This window comes from Ixodes scapularis, unplaced genomic scaffold (assembly GCF_016920785.2).
Source record: "Ixodes scapularis isolate PalLabHiFi unplaced genomic scaffold, ASM1692078v2 PGA_scaffold44__24_contigs__length_19508400, whole genome shotgun sequence".
NCBI classification, from domain to species: domain Eukaryota; kingdom Metazoa; phylum Arthropoda; class Arachnida; order Ixodida; family Ixodidae; genus Ixodes; species Ixodes scapularis.
The window spans coordinates 11,069,796-11,089,925 of NW_024609873.1; the positions used below are offsets into that span (position 1 = coordinate 11,069,796).

The 20,130-nt window shown below is 46.5% G+C and overlaps 1 protein-coding gene across 1 annotated transcript in view; it reads left to right on the plus strand.

The window, feature by feature from the left end:
* Positions 1-20,130, plus strand: part of LOC115325646 — a 107,059-nt gene that overhangs the window by 81,673 nt on the left and 5,256 nt on the right. Inside the window, exons 2-4 of the mRNA XM_040216600.1 lie at positions 137-189; positions 3,087-3,205; positions 12,052-12,263. Of these exons, the coding sequence (XP_040072534.1) occupies positions 137-189; positions 3,087-3,205; positions 12,052-12,263 (384 nt within the window). The remainder of the gene's footprint in view (positions 1-136; positions 190-3,086; positions 3,206-12,051; positions 12,264-20,130) is intronic.

Here is a 20,130-nt window from a genome sequence, read left to right on the forward strand (position 1 = left end):
GTAATTTGCAGTAGTGATCTATAAGTAGTAAAAAACTAGTAATTTGTACTAGCAATCTGTAGAAGGAGTGCACCCTGTAATTTGTAGCAATTGTTAATATGTAGTGTAACAAACTAGTTTCTTTCTTTTTTTTCAGGTTTGTTGCTGGTGCTGCTGGCTGGGTTTGCGAGGTGCCTTGATTCCGAAGGGGTACGTCGTGATTTCGTCACCATCCGAACCATTGCGGTAGATTCGGTGCTTTATTTGTTTTTCTTACATTGTACGGAAGATGAACGGAAATTTGAGGTTATACGAACCCAGTCATATTAAGAGGGTTGCAACAGGCTGACCGTAAACTGGCGCAGCGTTTGATAACTTGGATAACCTCGCAACACCCATTCGGTTTTTGTGTTGTGGTATTATCTGCCGTAGTAAGCCTAGGAGCAAACATGCCTGGATGGGGTCATGCATTAGAAATTATTGCAGTGTATAGTTCTGCTGTCATTTTCGTGCATTATACGCCTCTACAGTGCGCAGATGTTTTTCTGGCCAAATATTTGTTTTGACCTGTTTTGTATACGCTTCATTCGGTGCTTATTCCTGACACCATCCTTTATGTTCTCTGTTCATAGTGTGCTTTATTTCGTTACAGCGGTGTTGGTTTGGTTGAAACTTTTGTTGCTCCTATGTTGAACTTTACGATGGGGAACGGAGGCTTAGTCAGGCATTGTGCCTTTATATCTGCTCCCTCTGCGGAAACAAATCCGCAAAACAAATTTTGAAAAAAAAAATTATTTCCAAGGCAGTCCAAAATAAAATGCAATAATTAAAAAAAAAACGAACAATTTAGGTTAAGGCGGCGTTCGCGGCTACTCAATTACGACCAAGCGTATAGAAATTTAAATGATGGTTTAGCTTCAGCCTAATCGCCAATCTTCAATCTTGGCGTTTTCAATTTTAATACAATTTTTTAAATATTTTCAGCGACTAATTTGAACACTTCTGATATTAGCTCTTTATACACAAGTATGCGTAGTTTCAGGTATTATGTACTTAACATTACGTATAGTTCGAATTATGAAAGTTCTAGCTCATTATTTCAAGATTGGCGATGTTTTTTGTTTTTTTTTTGTTATATAGTCTGTTTTTTAATACATTTTCTTTTGAAGCTAATGTTTTACTCAAGTATGGTTGATGCAATAAAAAAGTAATTTTTTTTATATTTTTATAGTTTTCAGAAAACTTAAGAATTATTTCTTCAATTTATACTCAAGGTGGTTCTAAGCGCTTGCAACGACCTTCGATATGCGCCGATAAACTGAAGGAGAGGAGGATACGAGAGCGCGAGGGTATTTTAAGAGCGCCGACCTCTGGTTGGAATGATTAGTAAATCGACATAAAGCTAGCTGCTTTTGTTTAAAATAGACTCGTCGAACGCGTTGGAATGCGAAAGCGAAGCGTCCGACGCCGGCGTTCAGCGGTCTAAAGCGTTCATAGGCCGCAGAGGAGACAAAGGCAGCTATAGCTTTAGGTCTACTTTCTAAAGGCCCGTTCACGCTCTTGCGACTAAGACCGAGAGAAACCAGCCCGGCTTTTAAACCTCTTGCGGTCTCTTAGGACCAGCTCCGCTGCAGCGCATCTGGTCCTAAGAAGTCGCGAAAAGCTTAAAAACCGGTCTGCAGTGTCTCATGGTCTTACTCGGTCGCAAGAGTGTGAACGGCGCTTGATCATTCCAACCCGAGGTTGGCGTTCTGACGTCTCCTCTCGTCTCCTCATCTCCTCCTCTCTCTCTGAGGTTCTGGGCGCATAGTTACTGACAAGTTAAGAACGCCGAGGTCGACTTTCACTCGTCCCACCTACGGCGCGAGATTCCCACTTCAGATACAGACCTTTTCACGAAAGGAGCTTGTGGCCAGTGCCATATTGAGTGTTCATGCGTAGGCCGCGTGATTTCCTTGCTTTCGTAAGCGACGAACATGCACGTGGTCGCTCTCCGAAATAGGCGGTGTATAGGGGCGTACCCCTTGTCCCATGCTTAGCACCCCGAAACAACAATTCGACGTTCAGTCCACAGACGTTGAACCGACGACACCAACTTTCAAGAGCGGCTTGATAGTCGATCGATACAACTTATTAAAATAGCTAATGTACGCATTAAAGACTAGAGTATACGACAATCAATGTTTTTTTTAACGCTGATGCACAACCTCCCTGATATTTTTTTTCTTTTCTAGCCTTTCATGCGCATATTAGCTATTTAGTACGTTATATCCAACAGCTATCAAGCCGCTCGTAAAAGTTGGCATCGCCAGCTCGACGTCAGTGGACTGAACGTCAAAATCTAGTTTTGGGGTGCTCCATATGAGCCAAGGGGTGTACCCCTATACACCCCCTATTTATAACAGTGTCGACTGTGGAGATCGTACGCTGGACTGCGATTTTGTAAGCGCGGGAAAAGTCTATACCATACCTTCGATACTACGTCAACGTTTTTTGAGTATTGAACCTACACTTGCACGGCGGAGTACAACGGGCACGCGCTTAAACCTAGATATTCGAAAGAAACTCCCTGCCCTCCGTGCAACGTCAATGGCAATAGAGCGATCTCACCAGCTAGTTTGAGTACGCCACCGCTGCCGATATGCATCGTGGGAGCTGTAGTCCTTCTACACGCGCGACAACCCTGCTGGAGGTCTGCGCGAGCAGACCACGAAGCAGCATGAGCTGTCGAGTGAACTGGCGTCTGCCTCCTACGAACTACAGTTATGGCGGCGTCACGCATGCGTGGAACGCTTGGTGAGATCGGTCTATTGCGCAAGTTCGTCTGCTTCTTTTCGGGGGTTGTGGTGACATCAGAACGCCGAGCTCTAACTGGTTCCGATTGCAGGATAGTGGGTAGACCTCAAAGCAAGCTGCCATGAGGTCTACCCACTATCCTTCAGTCGAAGCCAATCAAAGCTCGGTGTTGTTCTGACGTCACCGCAACTTCTGTGCAAGAAGCAGCTCGGCTTGCTCTCCGCATAGCAATTACTTCGTTGCCGTGACTTTAAAACCACTTGCATATTTCCTTGTTAATTTTTTTTTCTTTGCGTTGTTGTTTTGTTTAGGACCAGCATCTAGATCCACCAGGGAACGAGCTGGAATCGCTGAGCCGAGACCTGCGCTTCTGCGAGGGACGGCCAGACGGCGTCTACCCTGATCTCGAGAGGGGCTGCAGGCTTTTCAGGTGAGACCTTCCGAGGCCACGGAACGAGCGTGATAAAAAACGAGCTGATCCTCCGCATGGTCAGTGTATAGCGAAGGGAAACGGCCTTCTGTCAAGGAAAGGGAATCCCATAAGGTTTTCTCCGCAGCATGGCAGCGAGGACGGGCGGACCGGGCCAAGTGGTGCTCTGCACTGGGAGGTTACCACGGCAGATACGCAAGGAGTTTAGCAATTCTGCATTCACACTGCCGCTCTAATGGCAACCGTAAAGCGGATTCTCTAATTTTCATATTCAGGTGCGCGTGAATTTATATTGAGTTTTTAAAGGGAACCTGAAGCGGTTCAGCATTTCAGGACAAACACTTTAATCTTCTTCATTTGGCCTCTTCTATCACGAATATCGAGATTATTTTTCCATTTGGTACGCGGAGGCTGCATAAAATCCTTTTCAAAGTTCCCGGATTGTGACGTCATGTCCAGAGTTTTCGGAATCTCCGTTCTAGTGCACCCACAGCGCCTATTCAAGCTTTGCACGCGCACTCTGGCTACACAAGAAAAGGAAAGGTCAGGAAAAGACGTCACGACTGTGCGAGGCAACTTACTTTGCAGGCTTGAAATCACACGCACTGTACTCTCGAGCGTCACGGACTTGGCGGCCGAAAGATCGGGGTGTGACGTAACGACTGGTCGGAGGTGTTTTTGTGTTTTCTCCGCGTTGAGTTACATCTTCGGGAAAAAATACGAACGCGATGTTCAAATGCACGGGATAAAAATACTCTAAAATTCGCCCCTAACTCGTTTTCTTTAAATTTTTTCAATGACTTTTTGAGTTTTCCTTTCAACAGCCGCATTCGCAACCACCTCAGAAATGCTATTCAACCGCCAGTGGGATGGAGGCATACGAAAAATATTAATTACGATGTGCTATGCAGCTACCTGCAACTTAAAGAAACGTGGGACGTGGCGAGTCCCGAGCAATTGATTTTCGTTCCACAGCCAATGAGACTTCTGCACTGGCCGATAAGAACAAAGAGGACCACATCACGAAGCAAAAAGCGTGAATAGATAGTATGAGCCATGCGTCTTCGAAATTGTCGGTGACTATGGCTACGATATATATAGTCCATGACGGGGTACGAAACGAAGGGTTCGGCTGAGCATATCTTATTATCGCTCTGCAGCCAATGAGACGACGTCATTAGAAAATAGGAATTCTAAACGAAGAATCACGAAGCGAGAGGCGCGAGGATTACGAGAATCGATCAGAGTTTCTTAAGCTATCCGTTACTATACACTCTGAGAAGGTCCTCCTGCCTGTTTATTGCTGCATTTACCGCGGCAAATCCACCATCAAAGCCCATCTGGGTGTGAGCCGACTTGGGAAGTAATCCGTTACTTTTTGAAGTAATTTTGTAATCGTCACGTCACTTTTTTGCCGCAGTAATTTGTAATGTGATTTAGTTGCAAAATGTTGGTAACGGATTACTTCAATTACTTGTAACTTTTTAAAACTATAAGCATAATATAGTAATTGGAGCAACAGGGGCAGAACATTCACCAGCATAAAAAGAGCAAGTTCAACAAAATAGAAAGCATCAGGAAGGAAAGAATAGACGAAAAGAAAACACGATTTTTTTATGACCGGCCACTGGAACCACTAGAAAAACGGGCAAGGAATGCACAAATATACGAAAGACAAAGGTCAAGTAGAACAACACCCAGTAGGCTCACCGTCGCCTTCCATCGTGTTTTTCTTCTTTTCCCGGGCAGGAGAAATCATTCGTGTTTATTTGTTTTTGTCTTTTTCTCCGTTTCACCCTTTCCTACTTCTTCGACGTCTTCCGCCATCTGCACAGACGTCAAATGCGTGTCTGTACCGCCTCGATTTGCGGGTTCACAACTCGCGTAACAGACGATGTGGCCTCGCACGAAGGGGCCGACTTCTGTTTGTATTTGTTGTGCGCTAATGTGTTCTAGCACGCTCTTGAGGCATAGCTGAAAAGCGCCTGGCTCGAGGCTAAGAGCATCGTCTTTGAGAGTACGGACGATACTTCATTTGGTTTACTTGTCTGGGCATGGTGGTCGAGTCCACTCATCGCTTTACAGTCGACTGTCAACGTAAAGGAGGGGGTGGTGGTAGGCAATCTTAGGTGCGCTGACAGAGAGAGAGCGCGCCTAAAAGTGGTGATACTTTTTTTTTTTTTAAACCGATGGCAACCGCTTCTTTAGCTCTTTATGCCCTCCTCTCCCCTGACCTCCACGAATATTGACATGACAGTGAGAACCGATGAACAATTGATGACCCGCAACCACCACTTTTCCTCTGACTGGTCGAGTTTTCGGTCATAAAGTGTCCGTCGTCTCCACGGTCACCTCTGAATGAGATTTTCAAAATTTATGGCTTTAAGGAAAATAGGAATCTAGTTTCAGTACATACTTTCCTTGCGAAAAAAACACATAGTCATAAGCAAGAACAACATACTTTATTCGACGGAAACACATCAAGGTAAGCTTGGACAGCTGCATTCTGCCTTGGCCATAGATCGTAACGTTAGAACCAAGTTTTCCTTTTCTTTTGAATAACAGGCGAAACCCCCGATTCAAAAGGGAGCTTTCGTAGATCGCTTCTTTAGCTCCGAATCTCTTAGTGGAGTTAGACGCTGCTAGAGGGCATGTTCACCGCTAGCTTTGTCTGCACACTTCCAGGGTCCATTTCCGGGGGCCGTAAGCTAGAGAGATGGCGGGTGTGGTTGCAGCTTTCAGTGCCTTGTCAGCTTAGAACTGAACGGCGTGGACCTAGACTCTTCCTGTTAAATACAAAATTTTATTTTTAACGACAACCACAATACGAGCGCATGAGCAAATGAAAAGTAGTTTTGCAGAACATTTTTGAAAAATATCAAAATTATTTCTATTGTTTTCTGGATAAGTGCACGGAAAAAGTAACGTGAAAGTAATTTGTAACGTAACGAGTGAAGTAATCCATTACTTTTAGCGAAAGTAATTTGTAACGGTGATCCATTAAATTTGAAGCTCGATAATTTGTAATATTAATCCATTACATTCTTCAAGTAACGAGCACAAGGCTGGGTGTGATGTTATTTTCGGGAGTGGTTTTCTGAATAAGTTGCCTTTGACTCAGGGTGACGGTATTCCTCAAAGTGGAGGTTGATATATTTGGATGGGGGGGGGGGGGGGAGGAGGAGGGAGGAGGGAATGAATAAAAGCGACACGAAGTAGAAAGTTCATTATGCTCCTATCCTGCTCGATAAAAAAAATATTTTTTGGCGGTTGTTGTTTTGAAGACAATTGTTTTTCTTCCCCATTTTTACACATGGGAAACAATGTATCCAATTAAAGCATTCCTTCCGTGCACACTGGGGTATCTGGAGTAACAGGCCGATGGGGTTCTTCGCTGGCACATCTTTATTGCAGGACTACCGGAGTACGACACATAGTCACGGGCGTGAGAGAGCGGCAGGATAGCAGCGGGTGGTGCAAACGGTGCGCTGGCTCAGATAGGAATGGCGCCCCGGAACAGTGGCGCGAGACGCACGAGCGCGCGCTAGCTGTTGCCCGCTTATTGTGTCACCCATACAACACTCCCCCACACTTAGTTCAGCACAGTAATACCATTCGACGGCGTTCCAGTGCAATACTCACAAAGTAACACGATATGACAATTTAACAAAACACGAGAATAATTGAAGTTCTGGAAAGTACAAAGTACAGACATACTAAATACAAAATAATTACAGTTCTGAAAAACACAAAGTCCTCGTCTTTTTCTCTTCCTTCTCAAGGCGAAAACCTATTAGGCGCACGCCGTTGCCGTTCGGGATACCGGCGCTGAATTTCTTGCGGCTGGGCTGGGGAACGACCGGAGACTGGAGTTGATCCCATGTCTTGTCCCTCTGCCACCGGTGACCCAACTGGAGGCAGCTCGTTCACGAGTCCCCCTTGCCCTGGGGTTGGCGATGATGGCAGGACACTCGGTATCAGCAAACCACCTTCCTCCTCCTCTGGGGTAGAGCTCTCCCGCAACCGCAGGTGGTCTTGGTGTCGCCGCCACACGAAGGTCCCCCGCGGTGTGGTCACGCGAAGCCTGTAGGAGACCGGTCCGGATCTAGCCATGACGACTCCGTGCAACCACCTCTCACCCGGCCGGAAGTTCTTGACGTACACCTTATCACCCGGCACGAAGTGTCGGTGTTTGCCACTGTGCTTCACCTGTAGCACGTCCTGCTTGCGGTGAACAGTTTCCTCTGCAGAGGGTCGCAGTCTGTCGAGACGGGTAGTGAGCCGCCGCCCAAGCAGCAACTCCGCAGGACTCTGAAGGGTTGTGGCGTGCGGTGTGTTTCTGTAAGCTAACAAGAAACTTGCTAGTCGACGGGACAGAGGCCGGCCCGGCATCTCTTTTCGTAAGGCCTCCTTCAGGGTGCGGATGAAACGCTCAGCCAGCCCATTACTTGATGGATGGTAGGGGGCGGTCCTGACGTGCCTCACACCGTTCTCTCGCAAGAAAATCTGAAATTCTTGGGAACAAAATTGGGGGCCATTGTCACTGACAACAACATCTGGCAGACCGAAATGACTAAACAGCTCCCTCAGCTTTTCAATAGTTGCTTCGGCCGATGTGCTGTTCATCACAAAAACCTCGGACCACTTGGAGTGGGAGTCGACGATCACCAGAAAATGACGGCCCTGGAAAGGTCCCGCAAAATCCAAGTGCAGCCTTTGCCACGGACGAGTTGGCCAGGACCACGGATGCAGCGGGGCTGGACCTGGAAGACTCTGCTGCTGTTGGCAGGTATCACACGACCTGACGCGATATTCAATATCCGCATCGACCTCCGGCCACCATACATAGCTGCGTGCCAGTTCTTTCATCCTTACGATTCCAGGATGCCCTTCATGCAGCTCGTCCAGTACGCGTTCGCGCAGTCCCTTCGGGATCACAACCCTCATTCCCCACAAAAGGCAATTCTGGTGCCACGTCAGCTCGCTTCTTCTTGCAGAGTAACGCTTCAGACAATCTTCTACTTTTGCGGGCCACGCACCGGCAAGGAATCTTGCCACTTGACAGAGCTCTTTATCTTTTGCTGTAAATTGTGCGATCTCTTGGCTGCTTACCGGAAAAGACTGCAGGCGGAGACTGAGAAACGCCGCGACGTCATTCTCGTAGTCTTCATCCTGAAACCCAGGAACTGGAAGTCGTGACAAGCAGTCCGCCTCCACGTTGAGTCGACCCGGTCGGTAAACCAATCGGTACTGATAGGCGGAAAGGGTAATAGCCCATCTCTGCAGACGTGCGGCAGCAATGCTCGGAATTCCCGTCTTTGGACCAAGAATGGTTTGCAACGGTTCGTGATCAGTGACCAACACGAAGGATCGTCCAAACAAGTAGATGTGAAATTTCTTCACGCCAAACACAATAGCCAGTGCCTCCTTTTCTAGTTGGCTGTAGTTCTTTTCACTCGATGTCAAGGTTCTCGACGCAAACGCGATTGGCCGTGTGTCGCCGTTGGAGTACACCCTGGACAGGACGGCTCCGAGACCGTATGCCGAGGCATCACATGACACCTGAAGGTCTGGCTTGGGGTCGTAGTGTGCCAGGACAGGTGCGTCAACCAGAAGCCTCTTCACCATGTTAAAAGCGTCTTGACAGCGCTTGCTCCAGGTCCAGACGACATCTTTTCTTAGTAGCTCGTTCAGCGGTGCTATTGTGGTCGAGAGGTCTGGGAGGAACTTTCCGTAGAATGTCACCATTCCCAAAAACGACCGTAACTGTTTTGAGTCTTGCGGTTGAGGTGCATCGAGGATCGCTTGCACATTTTCTGCCAACACAGCTACCCCTTGCTCGCCGACTTGGTGCCCCAGGAACTTCAAACTTGCCTTCAAGAACTCACACTTTTCTCTCTTGACTCGGACGCCCTTGTCACTCAGTTTCTTTAGGACTTGCTCCAAATTCTTCAGGTGATCCCCGGCGGTCTTCCCTGTTACCAGGATATCGTCGAGATAGCAGGTTACTCCTTGAATTCCCGCCAGCAAGCTGTCCATTATCTTTTGAAACAGTGCTGGAGCTGAAGCGATCCCAAACGCCAAACGCTTGACGCGGAAGAAACCCTTGTGCGTGTTGATTGTCAGATAGGGTTGTGACTCAGGGTGGACCGGAACTTGCTGGTATGCACGACTTAAGTCTATTTTCGAGAAAACAGTCGCCCCAGCTACCGTTGCTAGAATATCTTCCAACCTTGGCAACGGGTACTGCTCCACGTCCAGGCAAGGGTTTACCGTTGTTTTGTAGTCCCCGCAAAGGCGTACAGACCCATCCTTCTTCAAAACCGGGACAACTGGTGTAGCGTAGTCACTATGGGCCACCGCTTCAATGACACCTGTCACCTCCAGTCTCTTTAGCACTTCTTCTACAGCTGGCTTCAGGGCGAACGGCATACTTCTAGCTTTCAGAAACTTTGGACTCGCACCTTCCCTTAAGCTTAGCCGAGCCTCTTCCCCTCGCATGCATCCGAGCTCGTCCTTGAACACATCCTGGTAGCGTATTAGGATGTCTTGGAGAGACGCTTTTACATCAACGCTGACCGCGTTTAGCGATCCCAAGTCAAACTTGAGCTTGTAGACCCAGTCTCTGCCAATCAAAGGTGGCCCATCTTCTCCCAGTACGTGAAGCGGAAGTTTTCCTTTGAAGTCTCGGTACTCTACGTCCACCGTCGCCACTCCTTTTGGCTTGACACGCTCGCCGGTGTACGTGCGCAGTATTAGTGACGCCGGAGACAGCTCTGTGCGAGGAAACAACGATTGGAACTGGCGTTTCGAAATGATAGACACGGCAGCACCGGTGTCTAGTTCCATCTGAAGAGGAGCGTTCCCGACCTTGAGCGTGTAGTAGAACGGCGCATTCATGTTTCTGTCTTGAAGCCCGTATATCGCTTCACTCTTTTCTTCCTCAGCGGAGAAGTTTCTGAACTGATTTGCTCTGCCTGGTGTATTGGCCAGTGATGCTTTACAGAAACGTTGGAAGTGACCCTCACGGTTGCAGCGATAACAAATAGCGTTACGGTGCGGGCATGACGAGGCAATGTGCTTAGGGGACCCACAACGGAAACATTTGTCCTGAGCCCCCACTACCGCTTTCGGTTTCACCGCCGTCAGTTTCTGCAGTTCGAGTTGGTCGTTGTCCGCCTTATTATGACACGCCTGCACATTCATGGTGGCTCTTTCAATAGTTAACGCTTTTTCCACAGCTTTCTTGAATGTCAGGCTCTCATCTTCGGCAAACAAAACTCTCTGAATGTCAACACGACTCAGACCGCTGACGAATCTGTCTCTGAGGGTTTCTTCCAGGTTACTTCCAAAATTGCACGTCTGTGTCATTCTTTTGAGCTCGGCGACATATTTTCCGACCGATTCCCCTTCCTGTTGTTCTCTCTTATGGAACGTTGCCCTTTCTGCGATGACCGACGGCCTCGGCGACAAGTGGTTTCGCAAAACGGCCAGCACATCTTCAAAACTCTTCAATGCCGGGTCCTTAGGCGCTACTAGAGTCTTGAGCAACTTATACGTGTCAGCTCCTATGAGGCTTATGACCACGTCAACTCGGTTTGCGTCCGCTACCCCGTTTGCTCTCAAAAAGGCTCGCAACCTTTCCTCGTAGGATAACCAATCACACTTCGTGTCATCAAAAGGTTCGACTTGCCCGAATAAGGCCATCGTGACTGCCTTCCGGTCCTCTGGTCCTTGATTCAAGATGCCAGATACTGGAACATCAGTTGAAAGGCCCTCAGTTGCTGAGTCGTCCGACGGTCTCTGCATCCCGTTGTAGCAGCGAAATCCGTGTCCTCGTCGCCACTGTGTGGTATCTGGAGTAACAGGCCGATGGGGTTCTTCGCTGGCACATCTTTATTGCAGGACTACCGGAGTACGACACATAGTCACGGGCGTGAGGGAGCGGCAGGATAGCAGCGGGTGGTGCAAACGGTGCGCTGGCTCAGATAGGAATGGCGCCCCGGAACAGTGGCGCGAGACGCACGAGCGCGCGCTAGCTGTTGCCCGCTTATTGTGTCACCCATACAACACACACGTCCATGTGAAGAAAACAAAAAAATATTGGCGGATGTAGTTACAAAATCTCAAAAATGCTCACAATGGGAGGCAAACATTTTATTGTATGCTTATTTTTATGGAATTACTTAAGCAACGAGTGAGAATTATTTCGGTCTTCTTCGAAACTATGCATTGTTCACACGAAAACGGCACACGATTGGTTATTGATACAATGTGATTGAACGGCAGAAAAGAAAAAAAGAAAATCTAGAGCGGGGTTGTCCCGGTCCAAAATGGACGTCTCAATGGGGGAATGAATGAAGGGCAAGGAAAGCAGAAAGTACACTCTGCTACTATTCAGTTCGACATAAACACAAACAAAAAAAAAACTTTCCTGATTTCTTATTCCAAAGATAAGTACCTCCCTTCTTTTCCATTTTTAAACACTGGGGAAAGAATGCTACAAATTGAAGCATTCCTTCCGTGCACACGTCTACTTGGGAAAAAATGTATTGGCAGATGTACCGACAGAAGAAGCTCGAAATTTATGTCTGTGGGACGTAAAACTTCTATAGTATGTCCTATTTTTTTTATAGAGTATAACGTAAGAAGGGAAATTATTTCGGTATTCTTCACAACTATGTATTAATCCCACCAAAACGGGAGCTGAGGTTTCAATAAAACAAAGTGAAGGGACGGCAAAGAAAACACGCACCTCTAGAACGGGGCTGTTGCTGTCAAACGAGTACGTGTGGTTACCCTACTGTAATGAGAACGGAACGTAAGAGCCATCTATGCCTTTGCAGGGCGTGCCAGGGCGGTCGAGCGCACGCGTTCTGGTGCGGTCCGGGTCAGGCTTTCGACCCCGAGAGCGGCCACTGCGACGCCGCTGCCAAGGTCCGCTGCTTGGACCCCCATCGGAGCCTGGGTCCTTCCCTGGTCGGGGAGTGCGGGGGACAGTCGGACGGCGTGTACGCCGACTACGGGGCCGGCTGCAAGAGCTTCTACTTCTGCAGAGGTGGGCTGAAAATTACGTTGTCGCTGCCAGATTTGTGCGGAACGTGTTACCTTTTACTAACGAAGTAACGACCTTGTTTCTTTTTGCGAATGCTGACGATTAACATAAAAAAGTTTTAGGACAGCCCGCCCCAACTTTTTGGATCTCTCCGGAGCCGTATATGTACAGATTTTGGCCATTCATTGTGAAGTGTAGACGACAAATGAGGATGCACAATTGGCCGAAAGTGGGCTGGGCGTGTTCCAGGGCGTCTTCACCAAGTCGAATATGGCCATCCAGGAGCCGGAAATAATACCCTGGCGGTATTCGCGAGAAACAAACCTTACAAGTGCGTCGGAGTAACACTAGGTGATTGAAAATGTGGTGCACGTGATGTTTCTATCATGGTCATCCAAAATCACGGTGGAAGAGCGCGACGAGCGGAACGATCGGCATATTCCGAGCGCCAGGCGCCAAGGGCCGGGAATCTTCTGTCCGAGCGGTCACGCCCTGTCCGAGCAACACAGTGTTCGACTGGCACATTCGTTTCTTACATCGTTCTGCATGATCATGATCGGCACATCACGTGCACTCTATTTTCAACGATGGAGGGTTACTGTGTTTAACTCTTAAGCGCTTATTAAAAAGATTAAAACTGTTTCTTGCTAACACGGCTAGGAAGTTCTTTTCGGCTTCTCGTTGGCCAAAAGAACATGCGAAGCCCTCTTACTGCGCCTGGTGCACGCCCAGGCTCTGCCCGCGTCACCCATTGACTAATCTCTCTGCATTCAGGGCTCAGGGTCTCCCATGCTCCTCGCGGGGCGCTCCGAAGCGTCAAATCCCCCTATCCAGAAACTTTCTAATGTCATTTTTTTAGATCAGTCCCCCCCCCCCCCCCCCCCCCCCCCCCCCCGCTTCCAACGTTTTAGGTCCTCCAAATCTTCGCCTTGTCGTTCAACGTCGGCGTTCAGCTGCATCGTTCACTCCGACGAGCTGTCAGGGTGGAGGAATGTCGGCTTTTGCAGTCCAGCTGAGCGGTTTCCACACTTGACACTACCGCGGGACAATTTATTTAGAGAGCTCTACATTTGACACCAAAGAGTTTAACGGCAAAATAATATTGAGAACAGGCTGATCCGCCGCCCAGCCAGGACTGTTTGTGCCGCCGAAGCTTCCTTCCTTCCCTCCGTCTGTCGCATAGCTGACGTAACAGTGTCTCATCGCAAAAGCCTGAAGTTCTCTTCGCGTGATTCGCACGCCGAGGAGAAATCACGGGGATTTCTTCCTCGTGTGAATACCGCTTAACTAAGAGTGTTTTTAGAGAAGGGGGACCCGGCTCTTTGGGTCAACCAAGCAGCTTTTGGCGTTGTACTTCGCATGCTCTATGCAACGTTAAAACTTTGGTTTGGGCTAGTTGGTCCGTGGTAGGTGTAAGGTTTAAAAGGGCAAACAGACAGGGACAAATAGAAAATAACACAAACGACAGGGACAAGGCGCTACTCTCAACTGATTTATTGCAAGACCGTTCAACGCTTTTATGAACAACTCATCCACCGTTTACATTTCAAACAACGCCAAGAGCCAATAAAAATACCTTACAGACACCCCTCGAGATAGGTCACTTCTTTATCGAGTAGGCTAACAGATGGCGCACTGATGCACTTGTCATTCTTCTTTTAATAAAAAAAAGCCTCTATAACCTCCCGCTCTGTTTTTTCTTTCGCTTTTTTCAAGAACGTTGTTGACTCCAAAATCAGCTCGCAGCCACAACGCTTGCAATGCTCCGACAGATGACCCTCCAAGTTGTTGCGTACAGATAGCTTGCACTCTCTTGCCCTGTCATTGAAGCAGCGTCCTGTTTGTCCTATATACACTTTCCCGCAACTAAGTGGTAGTTCATAGATGACGTTAGTGACGCAGTCAGTATATTGGCTTGCATGCTTCTTGGCGCACAGAACTTTCTTTTTTCTACTCATCATCGGACACATCTTAACCAGTTAGCAGGGCGCACAAAAAACCATGTTAACATTGTATCTGTCGGCAATCTTTTTTATGTTGTGTGAAACTTTGTGCAAGTATGGGATGACATGCACTCATTTTTTTGTCTTTTTTTGTGATACTGCCATTCTGTCGGTTCCTTTGTTTGATTTTTTTTAAGCAGGCTTTCAAACACACTAGAAATCAGCCCTGAAGGGGACCCTGCATTGCGTAGCCTTTTAATCTGTATATCAAAGCTAGTCGACATTTGGTGATTACAACTTTTGCAAATGTTGCCTGGAGGCAGGTTATAGCGATTCCCCTCTTAATGAGCTTAGACTGAGCTCCGTCAAACGACACTAGGCTTTTCTTTGGCCGCAGAATCGTTGGACAAGCGGATCTCTGAAGGTCTTGAGCAATTACATATAGTAAAAGCGTTTTAGTATGTTGACGATTTCCTTGTAATTTTAAATACTGATACTAATTTGGATGAAGTTGTTGTGAAAGTTGTTAGAGCTTTCACAGAGGCATCAGGAGGTCTGAAGTTCACTTGGGAGATGCCAGATGACAAGCGCATCCAATTCTTAGATCTTATGATAAATTTTTCTGGAGACCATTTTTGTTGGATGTATAAACCGCGGTCAAAGAAAAGCCTAGTGTCGTTTGACAGAGCTCAGCCTAAGCTCATTAAGAGGGGAATCGCTATAACCTCCCTCCAGGCAGGATTTGCAAAAAGTTGTAATCACCAAATGTCGACTAGCTTTGATATACAGATTAAAAGGCTACGCAATGCAGGGTCCCCTTCATGGCGGATTTCTAGTGTGTGTGAAAGCCTGCTTAAAAAAATCAAACAAAGGAACCGACAGAATGGCAGTATCACAAAAAAAGACAAAAAAATGAGTGCATGTCATCCCATACTTGCACAAAGTTTCACACAACATAAAAAAGATTGCCGACAGATACAATGTTAACATTGTTTTTTCTGCGCCCTGCAAACTGGCTAAGATGTGTCCGATGATGACCAGAAAAAAGAAAGTTCTGTGCTCCAAGAAGCATGCAAGCCAATATACTGACTGCGTCACTAACGTCATCTATGAACTACCGCTTAGTTGCGGGAAAGTGCGTATAGGACAAACAGGACGCTGTTTCAATGACAGGGCAAGAGAGCACAAGCTATCTGTACGCAACAACTTGGAGGGTCATCTGTCGGAGCATTGCAAGCGTTGAGGTTGCTAGCCGATTTTGGAGTCAACAACGTTCTTGAAAAAAGCGAAAGAAAAAACAGAGCGGGAGGTTATAGAGGCTTTTTTTATTAAAAGAAGGATGACAAGTGCATCAGTGCGCCATCTGTTAGCCTACTCGATAAAGAAGTGACCTATCTCGAGGGGTGTCTGTAAGGTATTTTTATTGGCTGTTGGCGTTGTTTGAAATGTAAACGGTGGATGAGTTGTCTATAAAAGTGTTGAACGGTCTTGCAATAAATCAGTTGAGAGTAGCACCTTGTCCATGTCGTTTGTGTTATTTTCTATTGTCCCTGTCTGTTTGCGCTTTTAAACCTGATACCTATCTATGCAACACCCAGAGCTGCTTGGAGGCTCCTACGCGTTTGAACCTCGTATTCTAGAAGTTTTCTCTGAACGATAATTCGTTTTTTTTTTTTTACTCTCGGGATATGATTCTGATAAACGTTTTAACGTCACGGCCGAAAGGTCTCACGAATGAGTGCTCTCGCTACATGGTCACTTGACCATGTCGTATGACCACGTGATTCCTGTGAATTAATTCTTTGTTCACACGAGTTTTGTAAAAACCTGGAAATCTTGTTTAGTTACCTTGGACGGATCAAGTGAGTTGTAACGGAACGCAGTTACATATTGCGAGGAAGTTGTGCAAGACCATTTGCCTCCTCATTAATCCAAGTCCTGCTGTGCATTACGTCACAATCCAGAAGCGTCAAAAACACAAACTGCGACAGGCGCCCACGGAGCTGGACAGTATGCCTCGCTTATTGGTGCGCTAGTGAAATTAATCGGAGTATTCGTCATATTTTCTCTCTCAAGCTTGAGTACAAGCAAAGCGAATGACTATTGCTTGATTAACCTGTTTTGATTTTCGAACTATTTCTCGATCATCAGCCATCAGTCACCTTAACTTAAGACATAACTGTGAGGTTTTGTGTCGTGTTATGGTAAAGCATGTGTTGCTATACATTAGAGATTTTTTTTTATTTATTTGAATAATAATGCCGCCCTACTTTTGCGGGCCACGGCATGTGAGCACATATGTGATATATCAACAGCATAGCTCTAGTTATACATGGCTTCAAAAAACATAGTTGAGAAAAAGTAAAAGGCATATAGTACAAACGCTTCCCAATAAACAGAGGTAACACTTGGCAAATGATTAGTCGAATTGATTTAAAACACCATCTAAGGTGCTGACAAATGAGTCGAAGGTGGCACTGCCTGTAATGTTGTGAGGCAGGCCATTCCAGTCTCGGACAGTTCTCGGAAAAAAAGAGTAGTTAAAAAAAATGTCTTTCTACATTGAAACTCTCGAAGATTGTCATGCTTATGCCGTGGGACTCGACTGAGATTGTACACAAGATAATCTTCGAATTTCAATCCAATCTTATCGTGTATTAATTTATACAAAAAAAATCAGACACTTCACTTTTCTGCGCGTCGATAACTGGGTTAATCTGGATAACACATAAAGAGATGACACAGACGTATGCATGCCGTATGCATTATATATAAATCGCAGTGCCTTTTTTGGCACTCCCTCAAGTTTGTCAATCAATGACTGTGGATACGGATCCCATAAAATTTCAGTATATTCCAATAATGGACGAATCAAAGTAGTGTACGCAACAAGCTTAGTTTCCGGGGTACGATGTCGTATAGTCCTTCGAAGACTCCACAGTTTACGAGACGCTTTTTCGATAATGTTCTCTAAGTGAACAGACCAGCTTAAAGTAGATGTGATGGTAATGCCCAAATATTTATAAGAAGGGACATTTCCTAACGGTACTGAGTTCATAGAATAGCAAAACAAAATCGGAGACTTCTTTAGTGTTTCTCTCATTTGCACGCATTTTTATACGTTCAAATCCATCTGCCATGCTTGACACCAAGGAAACACAGATGGCAGGCTACTGCCCAAACATAACTGATCGAAAGTGCATGACACTTTGGCAAACAAAACACAGTCGTCGGCGAAAAAACGGCACTGAATCCTGGGCTTATCTACACGCAGATCATTTTCAAACACACACAAAAAAAGGACCGAGCACCGAGCGCTGGGGTACTCGTGACGGCATCATGACAGAACAGCACACGACAAAACATCACGCGAAAAAAAAGCACGGTCAAAACAGCACGCGTCAAAATAGCACGCGACAAAACAGCACAGCGTCAAAACGGCACAGCGACAAAAGAGAACAGCGTCAAAACAGCACCGCGACCAAAACGCTCAGTGTCAAAACAGGATATTGATGATATAGCTAGGGTTCGGGGTCTTCGATTTCTATTATTTCGAAATTCGGCGGACTTTTTTCTGTTTTTATTCCAAACAGAAGATTTCGGTCTATTGCGGTGAATATTTGTAGACTCATAAACTTCTCAGTTCTTTTCGGTTTATTGACAAAAATCAGTACACTGGCGATAATTTAATATTTAAAAGCGTTTCTTTAAAATGTATAGTAAATAAACTATGTATTGGTTTTGTTACTTGTTGCTGTCTGTGGCAGCCGACGTGGCCTGTTCTGCAAGACGCGCTTGCGCCCTGTCGTGATTTGACATTATCGTCGTATGCTCGTATTTGTATAAAAGACGAACATGAGCTTCACTACCACTTCGGTCGGAGAGGCAAATATCAAAATGCAGATATTTGCAAGCATCATACTCAGTGCGTTTTCCCCAATTTTCACGACTGGCAGATGTGGTAAATTCGCGCCGACCACAGAAACGACAATAAAACAATCGTGTTTATGCCCTCCTCCAGTAGACGGAAGCTAGGGGTGTTATAAAATGTGCGGCATTTACGGATGCCCTTGATTTTCATTGTTCAGTTCACCAAAAAACTCTCCTTTTTGAACAAAGAATTCGGCACACAAAACTCAGGTGAAAAACCTAGATTTCGTCCTGAAGACCCCTGCACCTCCGGAGCTTTTGTTGAAGGTTGAACTGATCTCGGAGACAAGCTGAAAGCTGCGAAAGGAAGTGGTCATACGGTCATTAATAAGTCACATCCTCCGCACCCACCCCTCCGTACGCCTTAGAAAATAATGACCTTTTTCAGTTCAAACCGAATTTGTAAAAAATAATTCGGCGTACCATTACCGGTTTTATTCGGTTTTAGCCGAAAACGCTGGAGTTAAAAAATGCATGTCTCAAAGTAGGTACTATAATTAAAAAATGGCAACCAACCAATTCCTAAACATGTAGGAGCCCTACGTTTCGAACCGACTCGGTTCTTCGTCAGGGGCGACTGTGGCCGTTGAGGAGCGACGTTTTTCGATCTTCTTTTTCTTCTCTCAGGGATGTGGCACATTTCTCGATCTTCTTCTTTCATGAATATGGCGAAGCCCGTTCACATACACTGTTGGTAAAGCACCAAGGCGCCTATTTATGTTGCCTGGCGTCGTTTGAATATGCCAGGACTCGATGAAAAGCCTATGTCGGTTGTTAGTCTCTGCGTCGATAATGCTGGTGTTGTCGAAGTCAATCTGGTGGTCTTTGACTTCGCAGTGCTCGGCGACGGCACTGCGCTCGTGGTCGAGCTTGCGAACGTCGTTTTTGTGTTGGCGTATGCTTTCATTAAAATTCTTTGTCTCGCCGATGTAAGTGGCTGGACAATCTGCACAAGGGATCTTATAAACCACGCCCTGCGTTTTTTCTTTCGGAGGGCGATCTTTTGGACGGGGCATGAGTAATCCAAGCGTGGACATCGCCTACATGTTTAGGAATTGGTTGGTTGCCATATTTTAATTATTGTATTCCCCAACCAGAGAGATTTCTCTCAAATGTTTAGTTTCAAAGTAGGTACTGTAAAGGAATGAAGGGTCTAGGCCGATTCGTCGAAAGCCAACATGTCGACGATCAATTTCTCGAATCCGTACTGTTGGGAGCAAGTTCGGTGTGGGGACTATACTCGATAGGGACATGAAGGCTCCCCTCCCCGGGCAAGTACCGAAGCCTCCGGTGGTTAGTATTCTGGCTATTTCTCGAGCAGTTCCGCTAATTTTGGCGCGCAAGATTACTGGTGATGTCGTCTACAGTAAATGAATCCTTTGGACGGCAATGTGCTGTCGATAGTTAAAAAAAAAAAAAGCGCTTGCGCAACGGTGCGCTCAGCCCATGCTGTAGGGCAACAACATTGAGACTGTGGCATGTTTCTGCTTCACCGGTTTTCACTCGATCGAGGCGTTCGGCTGCAATAATCTGTGAATTTAACTCAAAGTAACTTCTCGACTGCAAGCTGCAGCCGCGTGTTTCGGGGACATTTTGTTCACGGCGAATGAAGCCTGCAGAATCGGTGCCCATGGTCCACCTTGAATACGTTCGACATTGAAGTCCCTTATCTTACCGGTTCTACCAATGCATCTGCAATGAACGTACCTCCCACTTTTTTTTTTTTTTTTTTTTTTTTTTGGGGGGGGGGGGGGGGGGGAGCGTTTTGCGCTTGGGCGGTAATTACGAAACAACGAGTACTACGGAACCTCACCGGACCTACGCAAACCAGACGGTTCATAACTTGAACTTATGGATTTCTCTTTCCCAATAAATTTTCCTCTTGCGCTGGCTCTACAAAAAAAAAAAAAAGACAATGCGGCTAACCTCGCCGCGAAGATATCACCTCTAACTAACCAATCTCTTCAGAGATCAGCGTAGTGAAGTAGTGGTAGTAG